The following is a 25,407-nucleotide window of genomic DNA, read 5'->3' as shown; positions in this document are numbered from 1 at the left end:
AATAATAATAATAATAATAATAACCAAAGGTTATCGTTTTCAAAATCAATGTCTTATAGCAGTGATTCTCAAATCTGGCCTGCAATAGGATGCTGACGTTTTTGTTATTCACAAGGACAGTAAATTGATTCACAATGGGATCTTTGTTTTTTGTACTTTGAATATAAATATGGTGAGGGATTCCCACTATCAAAATAGAGCTTTTTAATCAAAAACAGTGCAGAGGAGGACCCTGCGGCAGAGTCTCAGAATGTCCCCAAGACTAAAACCACAGGGCATCCCAGTGGCTCAGCAGTCCTTTCCCTCTGTCTCCTGCTTTCACTCTGTATCTCTCTACCACTGTCTCACAAAGCCGGAAAAGGCCCAAAAATAACCTAAAAGGAGATTTTAAAAATCCTAGAAACTACCATGTGTACACCTGATCCATGTGGGGCTGCTGCGATTAGATTTGGCTAGTTGCAAAAATGAGCTCTTGGCCTAATAATGTTTTTTTTTTTTTTTAATCAAATTTTTATTTTATTATCATTCACAAAACAAATAATGATGTACAGCTACTGAACATACCGTTACATCAACCCCACCCACCCACACACACACATAGAGGGAAAGAAAAAAACGAAAAAAAAACCGGCTAAAACAAACAACAAAAACAAAAGAGAAAAACAAAATCTAGAAGGGGACTTGTGGGACGGTTAAGCCCTTTAGTGCTTCAGCCGTAGTGAGCCACATATTCACATTTGCCTCTTTGGCCCCATTTATATGGGCTGTCGACAGCTCCATATACGTAACATCTAGAAAAGTTAAAACCCATTGTCTGATGGTCAAAGTGTGAGGGGGCTTCCAGCGTACTGCGATCATTTTATGGCCTAATAATGTTAATGTTATAAATATTATTTATGTTTGTTTAACTGACAAAGACCCCACATGACTTGCAGAATAGAAAAGTGGCAGACATCGACAGCTACCTGTGTGTTTGTGATGAGTTTCGATCTTGTGTGTCTTTTTCAGCTACAGGACCGTGGTCAGGCCTTCCTATAAGGTGGTGTATCGCACTGTGACCTCTCTGGAGTGGAAATGCTGTCCAGGATTCAGCGGCGCTGCCTGTGAAGAAGGTAAGTCAAAACAGAAGGCCTCGCAGACACATGAACGCATTAGTTATACAGCAGCTGATAGAAATTAACAACAGTTGGGGCTCTCGGAGGGGGCCAACACCACAATCAAGGAATGAAAAATGGTTTAGTGCATCTCCGTTTCCTCTTTTTATCATTCTTTATCTCCTCAAGCCTACCCATTTATCACCATCTGCATCCCTCTGTTTTGCATTATGTGCCTTCCAATACACGTGTACGAGTAATACTTTAAAACAGGAGTGATTTCCATTAGGCTTACATAAGGCAGCTTCTGTCTTCTAAATGAAGTTCGGAAATAAGATCCTTCAGCCTCTTCAGGGTGAGTCAGATACTTCCACTTTATTAATCAGTTTTAGTGTGTTCATTCTCAAAGTCACTGTACTACGTAAAGGTTCACTCTTTTGTGTGGTTTTCAGTTTTATCGTCCAGCTGGAACCAAGTCTTCATGCTCTTAATGTGCCATGCTTGCACTGCTGTTTTCATTTTTCGACTACAGTAGCTGCCCACCACACACACACACACACACACACACACACACACACACACACACACACACACTCCCAGTGTGTATAATGACTTCCCCTGGCACTGGCCCCCGTGTCTCTGCAGTCTGGGGAGAAGGGTGGAGCGTGTTTATGCCGGGACCCAGGACATGACTGGGTGTAACATAAATCGTCAGGCTTTGCGACACAAAGGACAATAAATGTTTACAGTGGTTAAAGTGGTCACTTTTTTGTGGTGCTGAAAGCAGGGGCTGTTTTTCCCTTTTATGCTACCACTCCCAGGTGAATAAGCGCGACTCTCAGCCCTCCAGTGGCCTGTGGTCTGCTGCAGCGTGCTTTAATTGGAGAAATACTGGATTTTTGGGGCTATTGCTGATGCCGATATTTATCTATAATGTTACTGCTACACTTGTTTTTTTATCTTATAAAGTACAAGGCGGAATGGGCCAAGTAGTTAAAGTTTGCTGTAAATGCACGCGCAACATATTGTTAATGTTTGTAATGTGTCTGTTCAGAATATTGCGGCTTATATTGATAGCTGTTATTTTTGTGTTGTGTTTTACAGTTTTAACCATGAGTGAGGTGGCTGTTACTTTTCTTGACACAAGCTGTATGTTGCTGCAGTGACTTTAAGTGTTGCATTGAAGAAAATGGAAATTAGGAATGTTTCAATCAACTGTCTCAGAGCAAATAAACAAAGCTGCATAAATGTACTTTAGTCAGGAGATGGCAGTGTAATGTATTGCTGTAGGCAAACCTGTCAGTAACCAGTAGAAGAAGAAGAGATTGAGCAGGAGAGGAAAAAACAACAACAAAAAAGTGGTCGCTAATCGGACAACTTTGGCCACCTACGAGAGAAAATGGAGAGAAATCTTCAGGAATTAGATCCAATAGGGCAACTTATAGTTGTCAATTTGTCTTGACCAGCAGAACGCAAACAGCTGATCAGTCAGGTGAGTTAAATGTTTAGCATTTCCATCACTTTAACTATTTTTCGAAAAAGAGAAAAATCACCTCAAGCGAGCGTAACAATGTTTATGCATATTTTCAAAAGTTGTTTTGAATTTTGCCGTTTTCATCTAGCTATTCTTATGCAAATCTTCAAAACGGTCATAGAAAACCATTGATTGAAACATGACTATTATAGGGCTGATAGCGATGAGAGCAATTTATTGTCCTTCATTCTGTCCTATTTGTTGTCGGACCACACTTTGTTGGAATAACTAAATGATGACACCATTTTTAAATTACCCAAGCATCTTTCTCTGTATTATATTCTGTTAAAAAAAGTTATCGCATTGGTTTATGTCAGACAACACATACCCTTATACTGATATATCTGTGATTGGCCAACACGGGGCAAAATAACCGCCCGGGTTCTAAATTTCTCCACTTCAAAACAGCCTGAATGCCGTGCTTGTTTTAGACCTTCCCCACACTCAAAGTCAAAGAACACATTGACAGTCAGACAACCCAGACTTTACTTAACAAAAGCAGAGGAACACACAGTCAAACAGGGAGGAAATTATCCAATTAAGTTGTTGCTGGAGGAGATTCCCCTCCGGTTGTCATGGCAGTAGGGGGCTGTCGAGCCAGCAGGGATGCTGGGATTAGCCACTTATCTGAGCGTCGTTCCGGGTGGCTCAGATCACAGGCGGCGCTGAGTGGAAGTGACAGGTCCCATTCACAGGGCCTTTACTCTCCGGCACCATGGATGCTATCCAGGGCCACCGGCGCTTTGTTCTGCTCCTGCCGCGTGAGCAGAACCTCTTGCCAGCGCAGAACCTGATACCCCGCTGCTGTCTGCCTCATTCGCCGCTTTAAGGAGAAATAAAAGCTTGCCACACGGGCAAAGCTGGAGACCGGATTGTGCTTAAATCTGTTGCCATAGTGTTGCCAAGTGAAAGTTAAAGCTGCGCTCGTAGTTCAGTGGGTGCAAGTTTTTCAAATCCGGGCTCTTAATACCTGTTTGTGGCTCCATCTGCAAATCTCTACACATTTCATTGTGGATTTCCAGACGGCTTTGAGCACCTGCATGACCTTGAGTTCGAGGAAAATTAAAAAAGCTTGCCACAAAAAGGACCTCTTTTATATAAAAGAAAAAAACAACTAACATCCTTTTGGAAATCTGCTGTCTAGGTCGGACATTAAAAACATATTGCTTTTGATCTCATAAATCTCATAAATACCTAACACCAGATACATTTTCTTTAAAGAGTTCCAGTGTTGGTTATATACCTTTTTTCTCCCATCAACCTTTTTCCTCTGCTTGTCTGCTTTTCACAGACTGTGGAAAATGTGTATGATCCGCTCTTTACTCACGCTGTGCTGCTTTTACTTCCAGCCTTCTCTCACCAGGCCACCCCAAAAGCCCCTGGCCACGTCTGACTCCCAAGGCCGCTCTGCATTACGGCAGATCTCAACAATGTCCATACCAGCAGGACTCTGGGGCTGCTTTAAGGTGCAAGAGAGGAGAGGAAGTGTGTTTTAAGCCGAGAGCACGGCCATTGACATGGTTATAATTTAAATCGAGATGAGAGAGTTGTTTTCTCTTGTGACCCTCCGTTCTCACCCCCCTGCCTGCCAGCCGATTGGTCAATATGTGTAAATCAACAGGTCCGGTCTGAAGTAAAGATAACGTGTCTCTGTTTAAGTTTTGCATTATGCGTTACCAAAGCAGCAGAGCGCAGAGATAGATGAGAGCACATTATGGGAAGAGTTCACGCCATGCTGTCATCCAGTCATACGCAGGCTTGTGAGGCTTTTTGGCTGATCACGCTCCAGCTGAGGGCTCCAAAGGCAAAACATTACATCACGCCGGGGCTGATAAACAAACTTAGTCCATCAGAGTCCAAGCGGAGTAAGATAACACTGTATCAGACAAGCACCTTTCACATTCGCTCTCTTTTTCCTTTTTCCTCACCCCAACCTCAGGACTTGGCTGGAATTCCAGGCCAATGGTGTAATTACCGGGTCCTAATTGTTTTCTATGAGGTTTGGGAGATATTGTCTTACTTGTGGACCTGGAACAAAATGGTCTTTATCTCTGATTGAGCCTGAGAAGAAAAGGCTAAGTATTTGCAGATGGCGGCACTTTCATAGCCTGCCAGAAACCGGGATTTAATGTATGCCTGGTTGGCTTTGGCATTCCAAGTAAGTAAATGCTTGTTTTCAGATGGGATATCCCAACTTGTGATACATCAAACACAAATATTGCAATTATACCTCATTTAGAAGCAATTTTGTGATACGAGAATATCAAATGTAACCCATAAAAGCAACATTATTCCATTAGAGCTGGCTCTCAAAGACTCCCATACAGGTTGCATCAGCATCAACATACAATACAGAAATGAAGGCAGATCGCACGCTCAGCACTCGTGGAAATCAGTCAAATTCATTTTGGACCTTTGATGGAGTCTTAAAAGTGTGAAGATGACACTAAGAGACAGCAGTATACGTTTTCGCTTTGATTTGATTTACAACAGGACGGTACTTAAAAGAAATATGGGTGCAGCTTATCACAGGAGGGGGCCGGCATGCAGCTAAACATATGGGGGGGAACGTAGGCTTGAATTAGCACGGCTGTCAAAGCTCTGCCGCGGGGGTCCCCATCAAGCCGTATCTTGCAGCCAAGCGGAGGCTGCGGTTTTTGGGTCGCAATTACGGTATGGCTGGGAGGCAGAGGCGCGCTGTCTGTAATAAGCCGCAGAAATGTAATCTGTGTTTTCACAGCTCAGCGTGGCTTATCACAGGCCTGCACGCTAAACCCCGCGCTTTAAACATCAGTCGGCTGCAGCTTGCCATTAGCAAAGGAAGAGTGGGAGTGCGTGGACGCCGGTATATGTGTCTGTCTGACTGCCAGAGTGAATGTGTGGGCGGGAGAGTGAGGTGTTGAGGATTTGTACAGTGAGGGATGCAGCTGTTTGGCGTGATTAGCTGCTTTAATGGCAGCGGGCTTTAGTAGCTGTGAGTGGAGCGACCCCAGCCTGAGGTCAGAGGCGGGCGACCTCCACTCCCACTCCTCTTGGACCACACAGAGCAGCACTATCAAAGTTATTACACTGATGAAAGAGTCGCCTTTTCATTCGGCCCTCCTCTTTTCTCCACATTCCTGGATCCCCAAGTGTTTGCATTAGCAGGTGTTAAATATGTTGTTCTCTCTCGCTTCAGTTCATTCACAAAAAAAACCTGTCAGATTTAACCACATCCAGAGTATTTATGCCCTCTTGAGAAGACACATAAATCGCAGGGAGGCAGGCTGTGTGCAGAAAAGGCCACAGCAGCTGATATTCATAGTTATGTAAATGGCCAGCGCAGCACAAGTGCTGAGCCCAAATTGGAAGCAGCTGAAGTTAAGGCAAACTGGGCTGAGGGCCCCAGATGAGATTAGACATGAAAGCGTCCAACCCTCTCAGCCCGAGCTGCTCCGCTCAGGGGAATTGTCATTATAGTCATTAATTAACAAACAACCCCACTGAAGATCCACATCAGCCAACCTAAAATGAACTAAAGCAAACAGTGGAGGGATTTCTTCCTCTCCTGATGTCTGCCTTTCTTTCCATACAGTTCGGTTCTTACGTAAGCATGTGCTGGTATGTGCATTATGAAAAATCCTCAAATTATACTTCATAGAGGGTTTCAGGTATTTAAATTGTAATATATACTAATAACTTATAATTATGATAATGCTATTATGAAATTATTTTCCATGCAAACCACATGCAGAGCAGTTTGTGGAATAATAATGACGGAGTCATAGAATTATAATTATAACTCCCTATGACTTTATGGTTTATGGCTTGTGATGCAAAAGCCGGCCCAGTAATGGTAGGGTAGAATTTTCTAGCCAGAATCATCCATTTTATTCAAAGTCACTTTTATTTGTTTTTTATCCCGTTTCTATATGACAAATTGTTTGTTTACCTGGATCTAATGGTGTTTAGCCTGTTCTTAACGCTAACATTAATGGCTTCAAAAAAAAAAAAGCAGATGCACCATTCTTTAGCTGAAACTTTTTTAAAGTTTCATACATACTTAGCCTTGATTCTGAGTTAAGTTTTATGTATCTGGCTCCTGGACTGGAAATGCCTCTTCTGCTTACTGATTTATTTATTATTTCCCAAGACTTCCCCCGGGAGAGCATTGAAAACTGTTTTTCCTGAAGTCAGAAAGACATAAAGTGGGCTGAGTCAGCAGTGCAAAAAAACTTTAAGGGATGAAAATAGACACACACACACCCACACAAATACACACACACACACGCACACACACAGGCACGCAATGGCAGCTGGAGTATTCTTGTGTCCCCAATAAAGCAGAGGCATTTCCCCTCGCCCAGTAGTTTAAGTGGACTGGTGTGCTGACAGAGTGACCCACAAACAGACAGGCTCTTTACAGCCTGACGGATCACGCAATCAGTAGCAGAAAAAGAAAGACGCTCTCTTCCTGTCCAAGATAAGGCCAGCTGAACTAGTAAAGCTTTTATCATGTCGAGAGATAAAGAAAAGAAAAATCTTTAAAATCCCACCCTTTATAAACTCTTCTCTCTCCTGGAGGTGTGGACTCTACCTCCTGTCTCTCATCTCTGATCCACTCAGCGACTGATGCCATTAAAGCTGCATTAACCTGTCTGCTCCCTGCCTTTCAACATATCAGCAGCTCTCATCTTGCAGGTATAGAGTGGCATGATGTAGGTAGTGTATAACACAGCGCTACTGTCTTTAGGTAGTCTCCGAGAGGGTAATGAAGCATATTTGGCGTTTTGACATCAGTGCTGAGACAATGGCGGCATTGATGGAGTCGATACGCTCGGGGTCCTGTTGGTTCCATACAGCTGTGATGAGTTCAACGGACCCAGTTGCTGCCTGCAGCCCACTGGGAGGATTGGTAATATCTTTCACAACCCCAGACTTTTTGCAAATTGCCATTTCTCCACTAATTTGTTGAATTCCAGCAACTATCCACTTTGGTACCACTTTTCCACTGTCTTAATCTTCCTTCCCCGTCTTTGTTTAGCTTTTTTTAACCTTTCCTTTTTTTTTTTTTTTAACGCAAGGCTAAAACTTTACATTATTACCTCTGCCAAAAAGTTATGTTTTTAGTTTGGTTTGTCTATTTGTGAGCAAGATAACCATCAAAACCGCTGACCTGATTTTCATGAAACTTTGTGGAAAGGTGAAGCGTGGGCCAAAGAAGTGGAATTGAACCATGGGATGGATACACAAATTAAGGTTGTCAAAAGCATTGATGCTTTTTCAATATAAATGCTTTAAACCAATATTTTCTTTGTTTATTTTTTGTAACCAAACCACACTTTCTTTGTTTTGTTTTATTTCTTGTGTCCTGTTGTCACTCCCTGTTTTGTCCAGTTCTAATTATTCTACAGTATCCTTGAGTGTTTAGAAAGGCACTTATAAATGAAATGAATTATTATTAGTATTATAAATACATACATAATACATATACAATCTCTTCCATGATAGTATTGAAAGTACTGAAGCGAAAAAAAGCAAACAAACAGATCTACAATCAGATTTTCAACCCAAGGTTTCACAGACGAAACAATTGTGAAGGATAACTGTGTGTTGGTGTGTGGTATGTTGGTATGATATATTTTCCAGCACATGTGCAGGTTGTTAATTTAAAAGAAAAGATGAGGTATTCAAATTGCTGATTTTTCTCAAATTCTCAAATTGCAAATTGAGTGACCAAATACCCCAAACCTAAATATATTTAATTAAATGTCATATTAACCAAAGAAAAACAGCAAATTTTCACATTTAAGAAGCTGGAGCCAAAAGGGTTACCAATTAGCCAACCATCAATTGTTCTAGATTGATTTTGTCTCAGTTTTAACCCTTTATCAGGCAAATAATTATATTTGGTAACTTCAGGTAATATTTTGAGAAAAAAGTTTACGAGATTAAAGTGGCAAATCTACGAGAAAAAAATGTGCAGATTTATGAGATTTAAAGTGGTGAATCTTGGAGAAAAAAGTTGCCTTTTCACACTTTTTTCTTGTAAATCTGCGACTTTTTTCGCACAGATTTCACACTTTAATCTAGTAAATTTGCAACTTTTTTCTCGTAATATTACCTGAAGTTACCAAATATAGTTATTTGTCTGATAAAGGGTTAACTTCACTCTTTCATTCTCATGCTACCAGTCATGAGTCCCTGTAAAATACAGTCTCCTTCTTAGCGCCGTTTCACTCCCACATTCTGGGCTGCAAAAATATAAAAATACAATAAAACTAGTTGTTTATATTAAATATTATTTTGTCACACTGTATCAGCCTGTGGGTTTTGTAACACTCCCAGTAGTCCTGATGATCTAGCTGCTCATTTGTCACTGTTATGACTTCATAAACATATACAACGCCACATAAGAGAAGCTCGAGTGTTGTGGCTCAGTGGGTGGGGATTTTATGAAGCCGACCTTGAAACCTCCTCCACTCTCATGTACACTAAACCACAAACAGACCACCACATCACAGGGATGTTGCTGTGGTGTGTTGTGGTGACATCATTTATGGCCTCTCGTATCACAGACCTCCCAAACACCCGACCCCCTCCGCCGGTTCAGTCTCAGCTTCCCAGCCACTAAAAGCTGAACTCTTGGATAATGTGTAGAATTTAAAAGTCATTGCCCCCGTCTGACTCTTGAGGTCTATTTTGAGCTGGTCTTTGCATGTATTTCCATTTGCTCATGTGGTTGATACGGTGCTCAGCGGGGATGAGGAGAGTGGTGCTGATGGTTGTGATTAGTTCTGGACAGGAGACGAGATCGGGGAGGAGGTTTGGATCCACGGCACCAGCAGCAGTCGCCCTAATTAGAGACATTCCTGGTCGGCTTTTAGGGCTCAAACCTGACAGAGGAGCAGGCATTCCCCAGGCATTGAGGAGCCAATCGTCTTGACCAAAGAGAAATGACCTCACTCAGTTGGCTAGAAGAGGATGATAGAACTCCTTCTAGAGATCAAATGTCTGATATATAAAGCTGAAGCTACATGGCTGGCGAAGTGGGACTTTACAGTAAGCTGTATTTGTTTTAGAGTCAGAAATCTACTACTGAAGAAGTGTGTTTTCAGCTCAGATAGTGTTGCCAGGTGCCGAAAGCCAAATAATATTACAAAGATTTAAGAACATTCCCTGCACTTGGCGCTCTTCTGCTCCAGAGAGAATGTTGAAATTATTGTAAATTGATAGTATATCATGCAAAGGAAAAAAAATCTTCATACAAATACAATAATCATCATAAACCTGTTAACACAGAGACAGAAGATCCTTTAGATGTTAGTTTATCTGCTGGCAGGTCGAAACTGGTTTAAAGCTTTCAACTACATTTTTAAGCATTCACCCTTAACCATCGTTCAGTTACAACCTGACCTCCCTCTTACAAATGTGAGATGTCCTTGTTGCCATTAAGTGCCTCATGTGATATTTATTACCTCCGCCAAGGAGGTCATGTTTTCAGTTCAGGTTGTCTGTTTGTCAGCAGGATTACAGAAAAGCCACTGGCCTTATTTTCGTGATACTTGGCGCATGGGCCAAGAAAAACCGCATTACAAAACATGGCAGATTGTAGAAATATGATTAATCCATATCACAATCCACATTCACAAGCTGGCCTACACATGTAGTTGCTCAAACTTCATACTTAAAGCTGTTGTTATGGAGCACTGTGGGACATTTAATTCTAATAGTTTTGGAAACATGTATAGTATTTCCCCTTGCAGATGTGAATATTATAGAAGACTGGACTATTGGCGTTGTTGGTGGTCTGCGCTCGCTGAGTGCCCCTCTAGTTATTAAATGTTTTTTGTAAATGTATTTTATAAGCACTATGAGTGTAAAAACGGGCTTTTTAAACCAAACTTGCTTGCTGCACATGTTACACTTAGCCGTCTTCTGTGCTGCAGTGTTTCACACAAAGTGCTGTTTACTGAACTAATAGAGCATGTAAGACATGCATCATTTAGGAAAGTGCTCGTATCTCGCGCTGCATCGTGTCTCAGGGGCTTCTCTTAATATCCACACACATCCAGGCGTTCTCATTCTACGCTGCCACGCAGACAGCACTTCCTTTTACTGTCGTCTCGTTCGCTTTGAGACGCACATCTTGTTGGGATCATCTACGGGGCAGAGCGATGTTCACATCATTCAGGAAGTGTGGTATGCTTCAGTGGTCCAGGTCCAGACCAGGAAGAGGTTGTGGCAGTGCGCTGGTGTGGTGGCTGGTGAGGCAGTGTCAGGGGCTCAGAGCCAGAGAGGCCCAGCGGGGTGAGCTCATTAACAACAGGACGTACCCCTGAACCTCTAAACCCAGGCCTGCATTCCGTCCGCTCCACTGCCCCCTGGGACTCATCCAGGGGGGCTTTAACAGCCCCGTTGTTTTGGTTGGACCCTCGCCACAGCCTGAGCTGAGCTGTGCATGACTACCCCCCCTCCCCCCCTCCCCCGCCTCAATCAGGACCATAAATACAGTCCGGAGAGGGTGTCTGTGTGTTCCTGCTTCCTCAGGTGTTTATGGCTCTCTCACTCATTCATACTGCTCTCACAGCCAGAGTCTGGCAGCAAACAAACACACGTTGTGTTTAAAAGCACCTGCTCCAACAAGCACAGACACACATCAAGTTTGTCTGTACAGGCAGACATGTGACTCAGACTAAAATTAAACCACAGAGGACTCGTGTCACACAAACATGAAATAAAGTACTGAGTATAACTTGCTGACGTGCTGTAATCAATAAGCTTGATACAGCACACACACACACACTTTCACTCTCACCGCTTCCGCGCTCATACACACTGAATATCAGTTGCATGTGTGCCTTGTGACAGACTGACAGGGCAGTAAATCACTGCTACTGTGCCAGAGTTAGAGCTCTATCTGCTCTGTCTGCTGCTGTTATTGACTGTGTGTTGAGGATCAGAGGATGATGTCATGGACCTTTTATTTCTGTGGTCCACCCTCCATGTTGTCCTCCTAAAGTGCTCCATTTCACCGGATGGGGGGCCGCATGTGGTCCAATGAGACCAGGTCTGGTCTACTTTGTGGAGACAACTGGGCTCACAGCCAGATAGGATAAATATACAACTTTTTAAAGTTTCATTGTTAGACTGTCCTGTAATGGCAGTAGTATTGTCTGCAATGCTGTAGGAATTGATTTATGATTTGTCAACACTCCATTGATCCTTTTCACTGTGATCGGAAGCAACGATCATAGCAAGCAGAAGGTTCAGAAGGTTACTGAAGAGATTACCGCACCTTTCATTGACTTGGGAGAAAATTGATCAGGGATCAACAAGGGAACCGATAAATAATCAAACCAAGAAGCAGAAATGATAATGATGTTGGTATAAATGCAGTCCTGTTCATTTACAATCCCTAGAATTATCTGTTTTTTATCTTCTTATATGATAGTAAATCTCTTCTTTTGGGCCTTTTTGACAAAACAGGCTAAATCATCTAATACATTTGCAAGACGAGAAGAGAAAAAAGGAAAGCAAACATTTAATTGATTGATTGAAATAAATGGCAGATTAATCAGTGGGAATGATTGTTAGCTGTAGCCCTCTATAGGGAGAAAGCCTATGAGAATAGCTGCATAGGCCACATATATAGGCTACTCTGCCCAGCCTTAACAGTAACAATAAATCTGTCTTTAGAGATTCAACTCTCATTGGGTCTAAAATGTGTGTACGCCCAACATATTAAGGTAGTTTGATTTAAAAAAAAACCCACAAAATTATACATTCTTTTCATTTTACACATTAGAGAACAAAAGAAAATGAAGGGGGAAGTAAAAAGTTGAGTTTCTTTGTGCACATTCTTTGGATGCTCACAGTGGATACATATTTGCATATTTCCTCAATAGTTAACTCAATAATGTCTATTTAAAATGAGATGAATGTTGATACTGATATGTCAGAAACCACAGTTCAGAGGATCCGGTACTGTACTGCGGCCTGCACACAAATTGGCCTCCCTGAGCCTTTTCAAAGTGGTTACCCTCTCTGGACATCCCCCATCATTACATCCTATTTACAAAAGACCAAACGGATTATTCTCAGTTAATGCGTTTTATATGAACCCTTCACTTTGCCTGTGTAAACTTAGCTACTCGAGTAAACAGAGCCCTATTGAAGCAGAGTTACTAAATCTGCGGCCAGATGGCTTCTCAACCCCGAGACAAAGTGGAGAATTACAGTTTGTCCTGAGAGTCCGAGCTCTCTCTTCCCTTTGGTCTCGCTCAGAAGGGGGGATAATCTATTCCCTCAGAAAGAGATGAGTTCGTAAAACGAGAGCTGTACTAGTGAAAGGGTGGCACGGCTCCAGTGAGACACGTTCCTTCAAGTGGTGCCAGGCAGAAAAGGTGAAGTGAGTGAGAGCAGATAAAAGATGTGCTTTTCTTCCTCTCTTGTTGTCACAAGCTGACACAATGGGATGGCACTGCTGTGTTAAGCCAGAAGAAGGAAAAATATACTAAGGGACATGTAGAGAGGGGGGAAAGGGAGGGGTTTTCTTAACAGAATAGGCCAGTTCATGTTACTGTTAAAAGGACAAAGAACAGGCTGAAGTAATAACAATGATGAGCATCATTCGTACTTTGTCTATGAGCCATAACCACAATGTTCCTTTGAGGTAATTTATGTTTTTTTTTAATGTAACTGAACTTTAGAAGTAAAATTAGATTTGAGGCTGCCTCGTCTTTGTGTGCTCTGTCTCACAGTCCATGCACCGCTACCCCCTGGGTGTGGGTGGGTAGCCATAGGGACGCCAAAAGGGTGAAAGGGCAGAGAATTGAGGGGTGCAGGGGTTTGTGCTTTCCTGCAGAATAATAGAAGTATTGTTTCTTAAGTGGCAGCACTGTATCAAGACTAGCACGGGAAATTTCTTGACATACTCATTCGGTGTCAGTCTTAAATTTCTAAGACACTTCAGAGCTGTATGTTGTGAGATGGTCATGCTTAGGGAGTACAATGTGTCCCTTTAAGCGCCTGAGAACCAAAAGAATGATTAAAGCAGAAGAGAGCGGCTTACAAGTGCCCCAACATTTAGGAAGATGATTAACTGAGATGGCCAAGGAGAATTAAGTGCACTTTGTATTACGTTGATGTGGTCCAACTGTTCTTTGTTCCCCCTTTTCTCTTCTTCTAAACTGTTAGAGTGAAAACTGAAGCCAGCATGGATACCTGCCAGAAGTAAAGAGACTCCAGAGCTCATTAAGAGTGACAGTTAAGTCTCAGCCGCGGAGTAATACTTTCTCTGTGGACCTCTGATTGTGATCGAGGCCTCACACACTCCCTGATCCTCGTAGGGACAGGAGAGGGCACGCTGGGAGATGAATTACAAACACTGCTGTGGATCATTCATCCGTCAGAGCAGCTCTTTTCCGCCAAGCTGGAATTCCTTTCCCCTAGCTGCACCTGACAGTGCAGAAACCTTAGCCCGAGCTACCGCCAGTTCACTTTTTGTTCCAAAACTGCAGCTGAGTTTTTTAGGAGGTTCTCAGTAACGACCGAGGCGGCTTCTGTCAGCAGGAAGCAGCCGCCCTCCTCTCTGGAAGTGCCGGAAGGATCCATCTGAGGGGCCGTACGGCAGCTCGACTCTGTTAATGCCGTTTGAACGAAAGTTGGGTTAGAATTGTTGATGAAAAGTGTAGATGTTGAAAGAGAATGTGATAATATGGAATAGTTGTCTGTGCAGAGGGAAGAGAGACATGCTTGTTGGCCAAGGATAGCGTTTGCGCTATCGGCCAAATCTTTTTTCTGACATATTCTAAGATGAAAAGGTCCACAGAGACTCGGCTAAACCATGTCTTTTGATGAACACCAGAGAGTTATCTTTCACCCTCGCAGTCACAACATCTAAACATCACTGAACCTGTCTGTGAAGTTATGGAGCACAAAGTTTATATCTGTCAGTGTCATCTCTTCTACAGAATGTTTCGGCATATAACTTTAGGACTTGTGTGAGAGGATGGCTCCCTTCATGTAGCCATTTGATGCTTGTTTGATACTTTTTCTGAACTCATGAGTCACCCAGTGGCCACTCTGAACACTGGAGTTTGAAAAACTACCTCAAGCAAGCATAGCAACTGTTTTTGCACATTATCATGTCACTGATTCGTCACTGAAAAACAAAAGACAGGATCCAAGAAATCAAAAGGACACATACATCATCTTGGTGGATGGAGCTGGGCAGGAGTGAGGAGTGTGATCTGATTGCTTTGTTCTATTGTGTTTGAAAGGTCGCTGTGGTAATGACTTGTCAATCACAAGGTAGGCACGCTCTAAAGCACACCCGTTTTCATGCCTATTTTACTCATAATGGGGCCATAATTCACTAAATGAACATCAAACTGTCATGGAGAAGACTTAAAACTAGCAATTAAGACCATAAAATGTTGGGTAATAAATCAAGTGAGAAGTAGGGTCATTTTTCTCAAATACGTCTACAACTGGACTTATTTTTGCAGCCAGAGGAGTCGCCCCCTGCTGGCTATTAGAAATAATGCAGGTTTGAAGCACTTCCACAGTGTCTTCACTTTTTTCCGACATCCATGTCTTTATGCAGTCTGTTGAACTGACCCTTTTGTGCTGTCCTCAAGAGAAAAGTGACAGCATTGGACTGTTTGTTTGTTTAAGATACTTGTGTTAGACAGCGCTCTCCATCACCATCATCATAACACCAAATAAGGGAATATCTTGAAGAATGAATGCCAAAGGTGGACTGAAGCTGTTTTGGCTACATGTAGTGGCCCAACACCTTACTAAGACTCTTAATATTGTTTTCTTCCTTTAATTTGTCACCTATTTGTAGTTTATTTTAAGTTTCCTGAGCATTTTGTACTAGTTAGCTTAGGTTCACAAACTCAAAATTGCCCTTTGCGATATGGACACCGTGTGAATGAGGTCAATGGTTGCACAAAGCTCTGGGAGACACAGAAGTGTACTTTGCATTACTCAGCCGGTGCAAAGATACGAGGATTATCACTGAACTTTGTCACTATGAAATCAGCCCTGAGGCTCGACGGCTGTATCTCATGATCTCATGTATGAATTAATAAAACTCTTTGCACTCTTTTTTCCCCTTTCGTTGTCAACCTCACACCCTCACAGAAACAGGGAGGACCAAAACAGTATAAAACTACATTCATTTTCCACTCGTGTTGAGTTTGATCACCAACGAGTGATGTCATGTGTAATTCTGCAGCTTTAAATTGAAATACTTTTTTATAGCGTCGGCCTGGTGTATAGTTTTATGCAGATGGGTGTATAATGAGTTTTAAAGGTTGACTTTACCCTAAACTGTGATTTTAACAGCTTTCATAAGTAGTTTAACACTCTGCAGATAAAACAGAAGCAGCCCATTAAGTCAGCAGTGAGCTTTCATGTTTCGTGTGGAGATCTTGAAACTTGATCTCTCAATTGTGACTTTTATGAATCAATTAAAACGCCATAACCATCAGAGGGTGCAGGGTGAGAAAGAGGATTAAGAGCTCATGAGAGGTGCCGGTGATGGTTTTTGGCTTCTTCTTGGAATCCTTAATAAGCAGCCTCTCTGTGCTTTAACCTGTCTACTGCTTTGAGAGGAGGGGATGAAGGAGAACTCTCTCCATATCTTCCAGTGTCACTGCTTGATATACATTTTGGGCTCGGAGTCAGACAGTGAGACACATCCATCCATTTTTACGGCAGCACCAAATGCCTGGAGAGATCAGGTCATTGGCAGCCAAGACCTCCAGGTCTGCTGCAGAGCACGCCGCCAGATATCAGCGAAGAAGAAGGGAGGACAGAGAGGATACACACATCATTTTTTGACTACGCACACACGTACATGTACACGCTAGACAGACAGACACTGCAAACACACACACACACACACAGGAGACATTTTTAGTCGAGACAAGCCAGATGTTTTATCTCAGTATGGATGTGTCAGAGTGCTCCGCTCCCTCTGACGGAGGAGTGTTAATCTCTGGAGCTGGGAGCTCGGCACGTCGCCACGGCTGCTGTGATCGGGACCGCTCTGATAAATTACAACACGCTGACCGGGGGGGCGGGGGGGTCTCGCCTGTATGTGAGTTAGAGCTGAAAAGCTACAAAAAACCTCATACATCATACGTCTCTGACAGACCTAGAGTGACTTCTCCCCTTTCTGAAACTCAATAATGAAACTTTATCCTCACCTCTTAACACGACCACTCCTCTCTAAATTACTTTTATACTGCTGTAATGATGATATAGGTGCTAAAATAACAAAATGATGTTCTTATGATGATTAATACTGTGATGACGAATACTGTATGTGATTAAAACTGTATAACTACACATGTGTGTTTCAGTATTTTCTGCCATATAATAGGCTAAAATAATTGGTTAATCAAAACAATAATTGACAAGACATTTGTTGCAGTTGCATGATTTTGAATAACGTTCTATAACCATGGAAATTTTATTTTATGACTTAATTCTAAATTGTATGGCTTGAAATCGGCTTTAGTTGGTTAGCTGAGCAATCTGAGTGAACCATTTTGATTATAGGGTGATTAATTGTTCGGCAAAAATGAGAATATTTCTTGTATGTGAATATTTGTTGACTGTTTTTCCTAGACTTCTATTAATTAATAACTTTGGTTAGTTTTGGACTAATAACCAGACAAAACAAGCAATGTCTTTGCAAAATATCAGCATGGACTCAGGAAAATTCTGCAGGATATTTGATACTGTTTTATTTCATAGATTTAAACTAGAGCTTGACCGATTTTTGAGACTGATGCCGATTTCAAATTGAAAGGATTCACTTATTCACTTATTATTACTAATATAATGGCCCATACAGTGAATTTTTGAGCTAGAATGAAAAAATACCTTTTTTCTGTGGACTTTTCATCAATTTTGCACCAGTATGACTGGTATATGGCTGCTTTAGGAAACAAATGCCTTTTATTAAATAATATTTCACATTATTTATATTAAGATTTATTTTTTTAAATAAATAGCTAATAAAAAGTCAGTACTGTATGTTATGTAAGTGTCAATTGCTGACTACTTAAATCAAGACTTGAAATGTTCTGTGAGAAAGGGTTTTCTTATCGGCACATATCAGAAAACACATAAATGCTGATACTGATTGATATGTCTTTGATAGGTTTTGATAATACAAATCAGTCAGCCGGTCGGGCTCTCGACCAAACAACTAATAGATCAATCACTCATGAAAATATTTATTTGCAGCCCTGCTACAGCACAGACTGATGTTTCTAAAGCATTTACTGTTGAGTTTGTCTTGAAGTTTGTTCTCCTCTCTCAGCAGTTTCTCACAGTGTGGGTGCGAGGGAGTGCAGGGAAGGCTGTTGTTGAAAAACTTTGTGAATGCCAGCAGGGAGGAGTTTAAAGGGGAGCTTGTGTTCCTTTGTAATGCGGTGCTGAGATAAGGGCAGCATCCACCATGTCAGCCCCTGCTGGAGCCCCGCGGGGACGGCCGACCCCTGTTGACCTGAAACTGTGATCACACAGTCTGTTTTATTAGCTGACAGGAGGGACATGAAGGACGGCTCGGCATTGTTCGCTTCTCGTTTGGCCTGTTGTTTCTCTTTACTGTAAAGTGGCTGTGCTGTGTTTTGATGTGTGTTTCCTGTGATCCTGTAATCTGCTCCCACTCCCATGCATGGCAGCCTCTCCTCTGTGTGTGTGTGTGTGTGTGTGTGTGTGTGTGTGTGTGTGTGTGTGTGCTTTCATCCTCATGTCTTCACACAGTCAGCTCTGTCTGTGGGCATGTTGTGTTGAAGTGCTTTGCAGAGATAAGACCCTCATCCTGGTGTGTGAAAACATACTGAATAGAAGCATCACATCTTCCTCCCTCTGTCTCCTTTCTTCTTCTCCTCTCTTATCTTCACTCCTTTTTCATTTTCCCCCCACAGTTTTCTCATCTCTCTCTCTTTTTGAGTGATCTGTAGCAGAGGCAGTACATTTCAGTGCACTTACGAACTGTGGGAGAGTTCCTGTGTCAGTCTTTTGCCTGAGAGCGAAGGAGAATGGATGTCAGATTAACACCGGAGCACTCCATCACCTAGCAGCATCTCTGCTTTGGCAAATTGAGAGAAAGAGTTGGACATAAAATAACACTGAAGGAGGAAGAGTGCATCACTGAGAGCTTTGCTAGACTGAATCATTCAGAGGCCCCTGCTTGTGTCTGTTGGCCAAAAAATGAGCGAAAAACCCCAATCCCTACATCTGCTCTACAACTCATACACTTACAGTTAATAAATCTGTCTTTGAAGCATAAAATACCTCCATGTAAAACACTGTTGATTTTAGTGTTTGGGCTCATTTCATTCCCCAAAGCTAATTTTTAAATTATCCACTGTGCATATTTCATGGTAGAATTTGGGGTAGAGTCCGTTTGATTATGGCTGATGTAAAAACTTGTTGATGGTGGTTTGACTGTAACACGTTTTATTAAAACACAGTGCATGACAATTGTTGAGATTTAACTTTTAAACCGACGAAATAGTGCTTATATTAAACAATGGTTGTGAATGTAATTTAGATTTTTCATGTCTTAGATTTTTCGATGAAAACATAATTCACACACAAAACTCCAGCAGCACTTGATGAATAACTTTAGGCTTTCAGTGAATACACCATACATTAGAAAGGGAAAACAGTCGAATCCACAAAGCTCATGTTTCATTTGCTCTGGCAGAAGAGTCTGGTCATTCTCCTGTTCAGACAGATTTCCAGTAGCTCTGATCAAGTATGAATCAAGATTTTGTTACTGTGTCACCTATTTCTCGCCTCGTGTATCAAGAAAACATTTTCTGTACTGTTTAGCTGTACTTCGCCATGTTTTTCTGCTTGAAAAACAGACCAAGCACTTCTTGTTGGGCCTAGAAGTCGATGATCGTCAGTCATGGCGTCGTCCATCGGCCCAACATGACGTGGCCTAACATGAGAGATACCTTTCAGGGAAATAACTCTTTCTTAACCAGCTTGGATACCTCCCTGATAGATGCACTTTACATGTTAATGGATATATTTAGAACGTATATTTTCTTTTCCTTTCAGTGTTTTTCTATTTCCATTTTCTTTACATTGCATTGAAAATCTATAATTCAAATTGAAGGAAACAGGATTTTGACTTCTTCAGGCAATTTCAATGCTGCATAAGTGAAGTTGTACCAGAAATCATACTCAACACACACACACACACACACACACACACACACACACACACACACACACACACACACACAGGTGTGACAACAAATGGCCCTCCCTTTCATTTCTTATTCCTCTTTTCTTTTCTTGTTCTCCCATATCCAAAACACTCCAGGACCCTGATCTGGAGACTGTGTTGTAGAAAAACACCCATGATCCCCTGTCTCTGTATTTTTGTTCTTTGCACTGCCCCTCTTTAGCTTATCACTCCTTTGTAAAGCACACAGAGCATGCATACTTATCTCCAATGGTGCAAAACACAAACAAACCCCTGCATGCTTGAGGGTTTCCATCTGTCAGAGGAAGCAGACATGAGACAGAAACACATGTTGGAGTAACACTGGCCAGACCTAAGGTGTCGTCGCTGGGTTCGGCTGGATGTGGGTTGTAACTTCAGACACAGCAGAGAGAGAGAACATGCAAATGCAAAAAGACACCTGTGCAGAGGACATGTGAGGCGTACAACAGGCCTTCATGAGTAATAATCTCCCATCTGTGCGAGATATCCGACTGCAGCCCAAGTAGCATGTACACACAATCAATTTTGTTTTTTGTTTGCTAGACCATGCCTGTCATGATTATTCTTATCTGCAGGGTGCTAAAATCCCCTGAAGGTCATTTTGTTTATTTCCGAGGGAGTTTCCAAAACATGCTCCATGTAAGTGTTTGTCATCAGGATTGAGATGCTGCAGATAGCTCTGGCTATATGTGGATTACCCTTTGAAATTCCTACATCCAGTAATTAGTGTCATCCACTGCATGCACTGTGTGTCTGCTCTTGGTGTGTGTTTTCTGCCTGAGCACTACACATGTACAGGGGCACAAATTTCCTGTTAATATCTGAATATATTTGGAAGATATACTCTGTTTATTTTCAGTGTGCAGCATGTTAGCCTTGCTAATCCTGCTGTTGTATTTCTGAATGAAAGACCAGAGCCCTTTGCCTTCTCTGTGTATTTGTCTTGCTGTGGACTATTTTGATAATTCAAATACTTTACACATAGTAGTGTCACGATAAAGACTTCCTCCACTTCCGCTTTGTTAAACGGATTAAAGAAAACCTGTTTTTTCTGGCGGGTGAGAGTTCAGACGCTGTACAGATGTCTTGAGGTGTTCTGAGGTCACTATAAGTCACTCATCGTGTTTGTTTTGTCTGTCTTCGGTTTTGCTGGATGTAAGTAGCTGGTGTAATGCCTGCAGGGCAGTGTGGAGTGATCGGGAGAATGAGGTCCAGATTGCTGCGTAGTCTTTCACATACATGTTCATTTATGTCTTCATCACTAAAGGCTCGTCATACTGTGAAAACTGTATTCATGACAGAAAAGAACCATGATTAAAATCTCCCTCGTTTGTGATTATTGTTTGTGTAACCTCAGCGAGACGAGGTCCAGCATACCTGGATTACTGCTAGAGTTAAAGCCATACCTCCTGCAGGCCAGCCATCAATCAGCACAGTGCCGGTTAGCGCTGTGCTGGATTAGCGCAGGTTTGACCCCCACCAGGTGTGTGCGACCTGTGTCGCCGTCTCACGTCTCGGCCGTGGTGTCGTGTTCTCCGGTGCCTCCCCTCCGAGTCTACCTGAGTAGAGGCTGACTGTTCCACACGCTATCACCCTGAACCCAAAAAGCCCAATCAGCTTTGATCCCACCCTGCGGCCCCTGGAAGTAAGTGGGGTCTAATCCCCAAAAAGCCTTAGAAAGACAGAGAGGAATGCCTGGCACACAGCACACCATTCACTCAGGGATTAGACTGAGGGGAGCTCAGCTTCACACAGTCATTTACTCCACTCACTCTGTGTGAGTATACGTGTGGGTTTGTGGTGTGTGCATGCATATGTACATGTATGCAAATTCCGCACGCATGCATGCATCTGGGGTTAGACAAAATAATCGAAAAGCCTCAAAAAGACTTTGCTAACGCTGCCAGAAAGCCAGGTCATATTAGGTTGAATTCTAATTAGCAGCATAATAAAAAGCGGTTTGGCAATCAGTTCTTTGATACTTTAGGCTTATGTGAGTTTTTCAAAGCAGTGGGAGCTCCAAAGAGCCCAAAATATCTGTGCCAAGACTGAGGGTGCACTGGTTCCAAAAAACAAAACAAAAATGTTAGTGTGTCAAGTGAAAGCTGCTTACAAATTTGGTGCTTGGTGATACAAAATAGTCTATATATTGCCTGTTTGTGTCACCTGCCACCAGCCTTGTGTTGTGCTCAAGTGAGTGCCAACTGAGTTTCCAGAATAAATGTTGGTATTTTATGTTTATGCAAAACCAAAGATAACAGTAAAGCTCAGAGTTTTTGAACCACAAATATGGTGAATATGAATGTTTCTGAAACGCTGCCACCCATTCTCATTGTAACATGTGACAACCTTTGCTTTAAGCACGCTGCAAACACGTGACTACTGCAGCAAGTTGTAAACATGTAACAATCGCTGTTTTTAACACTTCTGTTAGGTACCAAAACCACTTAGTTAAGGTTTAGTAAAAAGAACAGAATCCAGACAAAACTTCCAACAACTTGAAGCCAACACTGGTCTCCTGGTTCTAAGTCCTGAGTTGAATGATGCCATCCACTTGACCACCTTGCCCACCCAATGGGGGAATCTATGTATCTTATATCTTATAACATCTTATTGAAGAAAAAAAACACACACAACATTTTTTGCTTGTGACTGGGCTGCTGTGTAATTAAAGTCGAATGACGCAGGTTAAACAGCGGCTAGCGAGTGAGACAGTGAAGGCCAAGCGAACCTTCAGCTCTGCCTGCATGATGTAAATTCCAGGACTTGTGGCTCTTGAAAGACACTTACAAAGACCGGCTTGTTAAAGATTTGCAGGACATCCGAATGGCTCAATGCAGAGTCTGCGGCAAATCAATAAAAGTTCATGCCGAAAGCAGCTTTGACAACTACAACTTCTCAGTATAATTACCTTTGATATGTGTCTCAAATTACGCTGTGTTGGGCTCTTGAATTTGAGGCCTGAAATGTCCTTGAAAAGGTGTAGGAACCCTGTATAACCCGGCCCTATTGCAAATCCTGACACAAGCCAAATGCCTATAAGGAGGAACAAAGACATTATGGGAATTTTGTCTAGTTTGCGTTATGTCTGAAGTTAATCCCTGCTTCCTCACTAATGAAATAACTGTCTGTTCATTTGTCAGTCTGGAACCTGAAGCAGTTTTATAAACATCTGTAACCCAGAAATCAACAGCAGCAGATCACCATCCGGTTTGATCACACCAGCACTCCTCCTAACAGATTTTTTTGATCCTCGAAGGAGAGAGCTGGAAACGCGAAACCTGCTGCCTTTAATTATAGTTTCATTTTGTGCAGCAGCAGGATTATGTGTGTCCGCGAAAAGTGTGGAGGCCCCGTCTGTCAGCGCACTGAGAGGAGGGATGTGGCAGTATCAGGTGGATGACTGTGTTATTCAAACTCGTGTCACAGATGCACAGTATCGTGGTCAGTCTCAGTCCCGTGTGTTTTAACAGGTGCACAGTTGCACAGACATGTATAATGATGTAAAGAGTGATGCTCAGATTTGGCGTTAAGTTAATGGTGAAAACAATGAGGCAGCAGTGTGCAGCAGACTCATCAATCTTGGGCCGAACCTGGAGTGAGGAGGGAGTGATGTTGATCCTGGCCCTGTGCCACTGCTTTGAGAGCTTACCCATATGTGACTGTTTGTATGTAACAGAGCGAGGGAGCATCAGTCGGTGGATTTCGTGTGATTTAATGGAAGAGATGTGTCTGATTTATGCTTTCTCCTGCTCTCTTACCTGAAAGTATTCTTGTTAGTTGCCTCAGTGAAGTTTTTATTCGAGGAGAGAATATGAGCAGTTTAAATCAGGGGCTGTGACACCATGCTGTCGAGTCAGGCCTGTGTCTACAGTAATAGACTGTATGTGACTCAGCCGGGGTCCACAACAAAGGACTTCTTCAAACATGCAGCATGTCAAACACACACACACACATACACACACACACACACACGGCCGGCTGTGCTTTTATCAGCCAGACTTCCATGTCTGCTTTCCTTTCATGCATGAACATATCTGCTGTCAGGAAACCTATTATGAACCCTGAATACTCAAAGTGCAGATAAGGGACAGTGTCTCTGTAGTGATACATTGCAAGAACGTAAGAACCATAAAGTGCTCAGCATCCTAAAAACTATTTTCTTGTTAACAAAGTTCTAATTGCATTCACTGTTGGTTCTCACCAAAACATATTGAATTTTTCCCTATGGTGTTACAAACATGTTGAACTAATTTTCCTCTTGAAAGGCAGATTTTTTATTACCAGCATCACACACAGTGTGTGTTCCTGACCGCATGTGTGAGAATCAACAGGGGCCTGCTCTTAAAAACATTGCTCCATAGCACTTCTAGTGGTCAAGAACTCCACAGGGGGCCTTTTAATAGAAACACTTGTTGCATTGTTGGTTTCCAAAATGATACTGAGCCAATGCTGACTCAAATAGCTGAATCAGGTGTGACGATAGGCCAGATCTACTCAGTTATATGTTTAGATCTGATTACACTTGTGTGTAAAACATCATGTTTCAGCAGCATGCAGGTAGACCGCATAGCTAAGGGAGTTAATAAAAGTTGTCAGCTGTTTGGAGGTGTTTTATTTTGCTTCGCCAAAAAGTTCCACATCTTGCAATATCTGCAAAGACAATGTTTTGCTGGGTGGCAGTAGCCCTGCAACATAAAACACAACCACCGTTATAAGTGCACCTCCAGAACCTTCATGCTGAAGAATTTGATGAGTTCAACCAATCAAAAAGAAAGGACGATTAAAAAGTCGTGGACTTTCTTGGATGCTTTGCAAAGACGCCAGACACTTCCTGGTGATAGGTTGAATGCAACAAAAATAACAGAGAAGTTTCTTGAATTAATTGTGTTGGATGAGAAACTCCTGACTGTCATTGGAAACAAGAGATTCTGCCACCTGATCTAATCATTAAAACCACAGTAGAGCTTTCCATCATGGAAATATTTTCATTGTCTTGCACAAAAAAGATTTATCACCTCCACTTCCATATAGTGAGGCATACAGCTTATTAATCAGACATTGTTATCGGAGCGGGACTTGGCCACGAATCGATACTGTTTGGTGATCCAACACTTGCGAAACACCTAGTTTAAAGCATACTGAGGCCTTACATTTTGGTGCGGTTCATGGGTTGTCTAGCATTGAAGGGTTATTTGGTTCAACTGAGAGAATTTTATTTCCCCATTGGGTTTCTGAAACCGTTTCAAATCCCATTATAGTTCACACAACACAATTCCTTCATTTTAACGCCAGTTAAAATTACAATAAACGTATCATTCTTGAAACTCTGATAGAGGGGATTAACTCAACAGTTTATGTTTCTACAGACTGTTTATATTGGCAGTGAAGCATATTTACAATGACGAGGGGAATATCTGATGAGAAGATGTTGCAAATAAAATTTCTTCTCACCGACTCCTCAGCCTCTTTCCCATTGAAAAGTACGTGTTGAAACGGTGGTCTTAAGCTATTTCAGCATG

At 42.1% G+C, this 25,407-nt stretch overlaps 1 protein-coding gene across 2 annotated transcripts in view; it reads left to right on the top strand.

Moving 5' to 3' along the window:
* emid1 (EMI domain containing 1) overlaps window positions 1–25,407 on the top strand; it is a 64,116-nt gene that overhangs the window by 8,895 nt on the left and 29,814 nt on the right. For both annotated transcript variants that reach the window (XM_059336748.1, XM_059336749.1), the window contains exon 3: window positions 1,009–1,112. In XM_059336748.1, coding sequence (XP_059192731.1) covers window positions 1,009–1,112 — 104 coding nt within the window. The remainder of the gene's footprint in view (window positions 1–1,008; window positions 1,113–25,407) is intronic.

The sequence above is a fragment of the Centropristis striata genome, chromosome 7 (assembly GCF_030273125.1).
Source record: "Centropristis striata isolate RG_2023a ecotype Rhode Island chromosome 7, C.striata_1.0, whole genome shotgun sequence".
Classification (NCBI taxonomy): domain Eukaryota; kingdom Metazoa; phylum Chordata; class Actinopteri; order Perciformes; family Serranidae; genus Centropristis; species Centropristis striata.
Note: the sequence above shows the minus strand (reverse complement) of the source record. Positions and strands in the feature narration are given on the sequence as shown.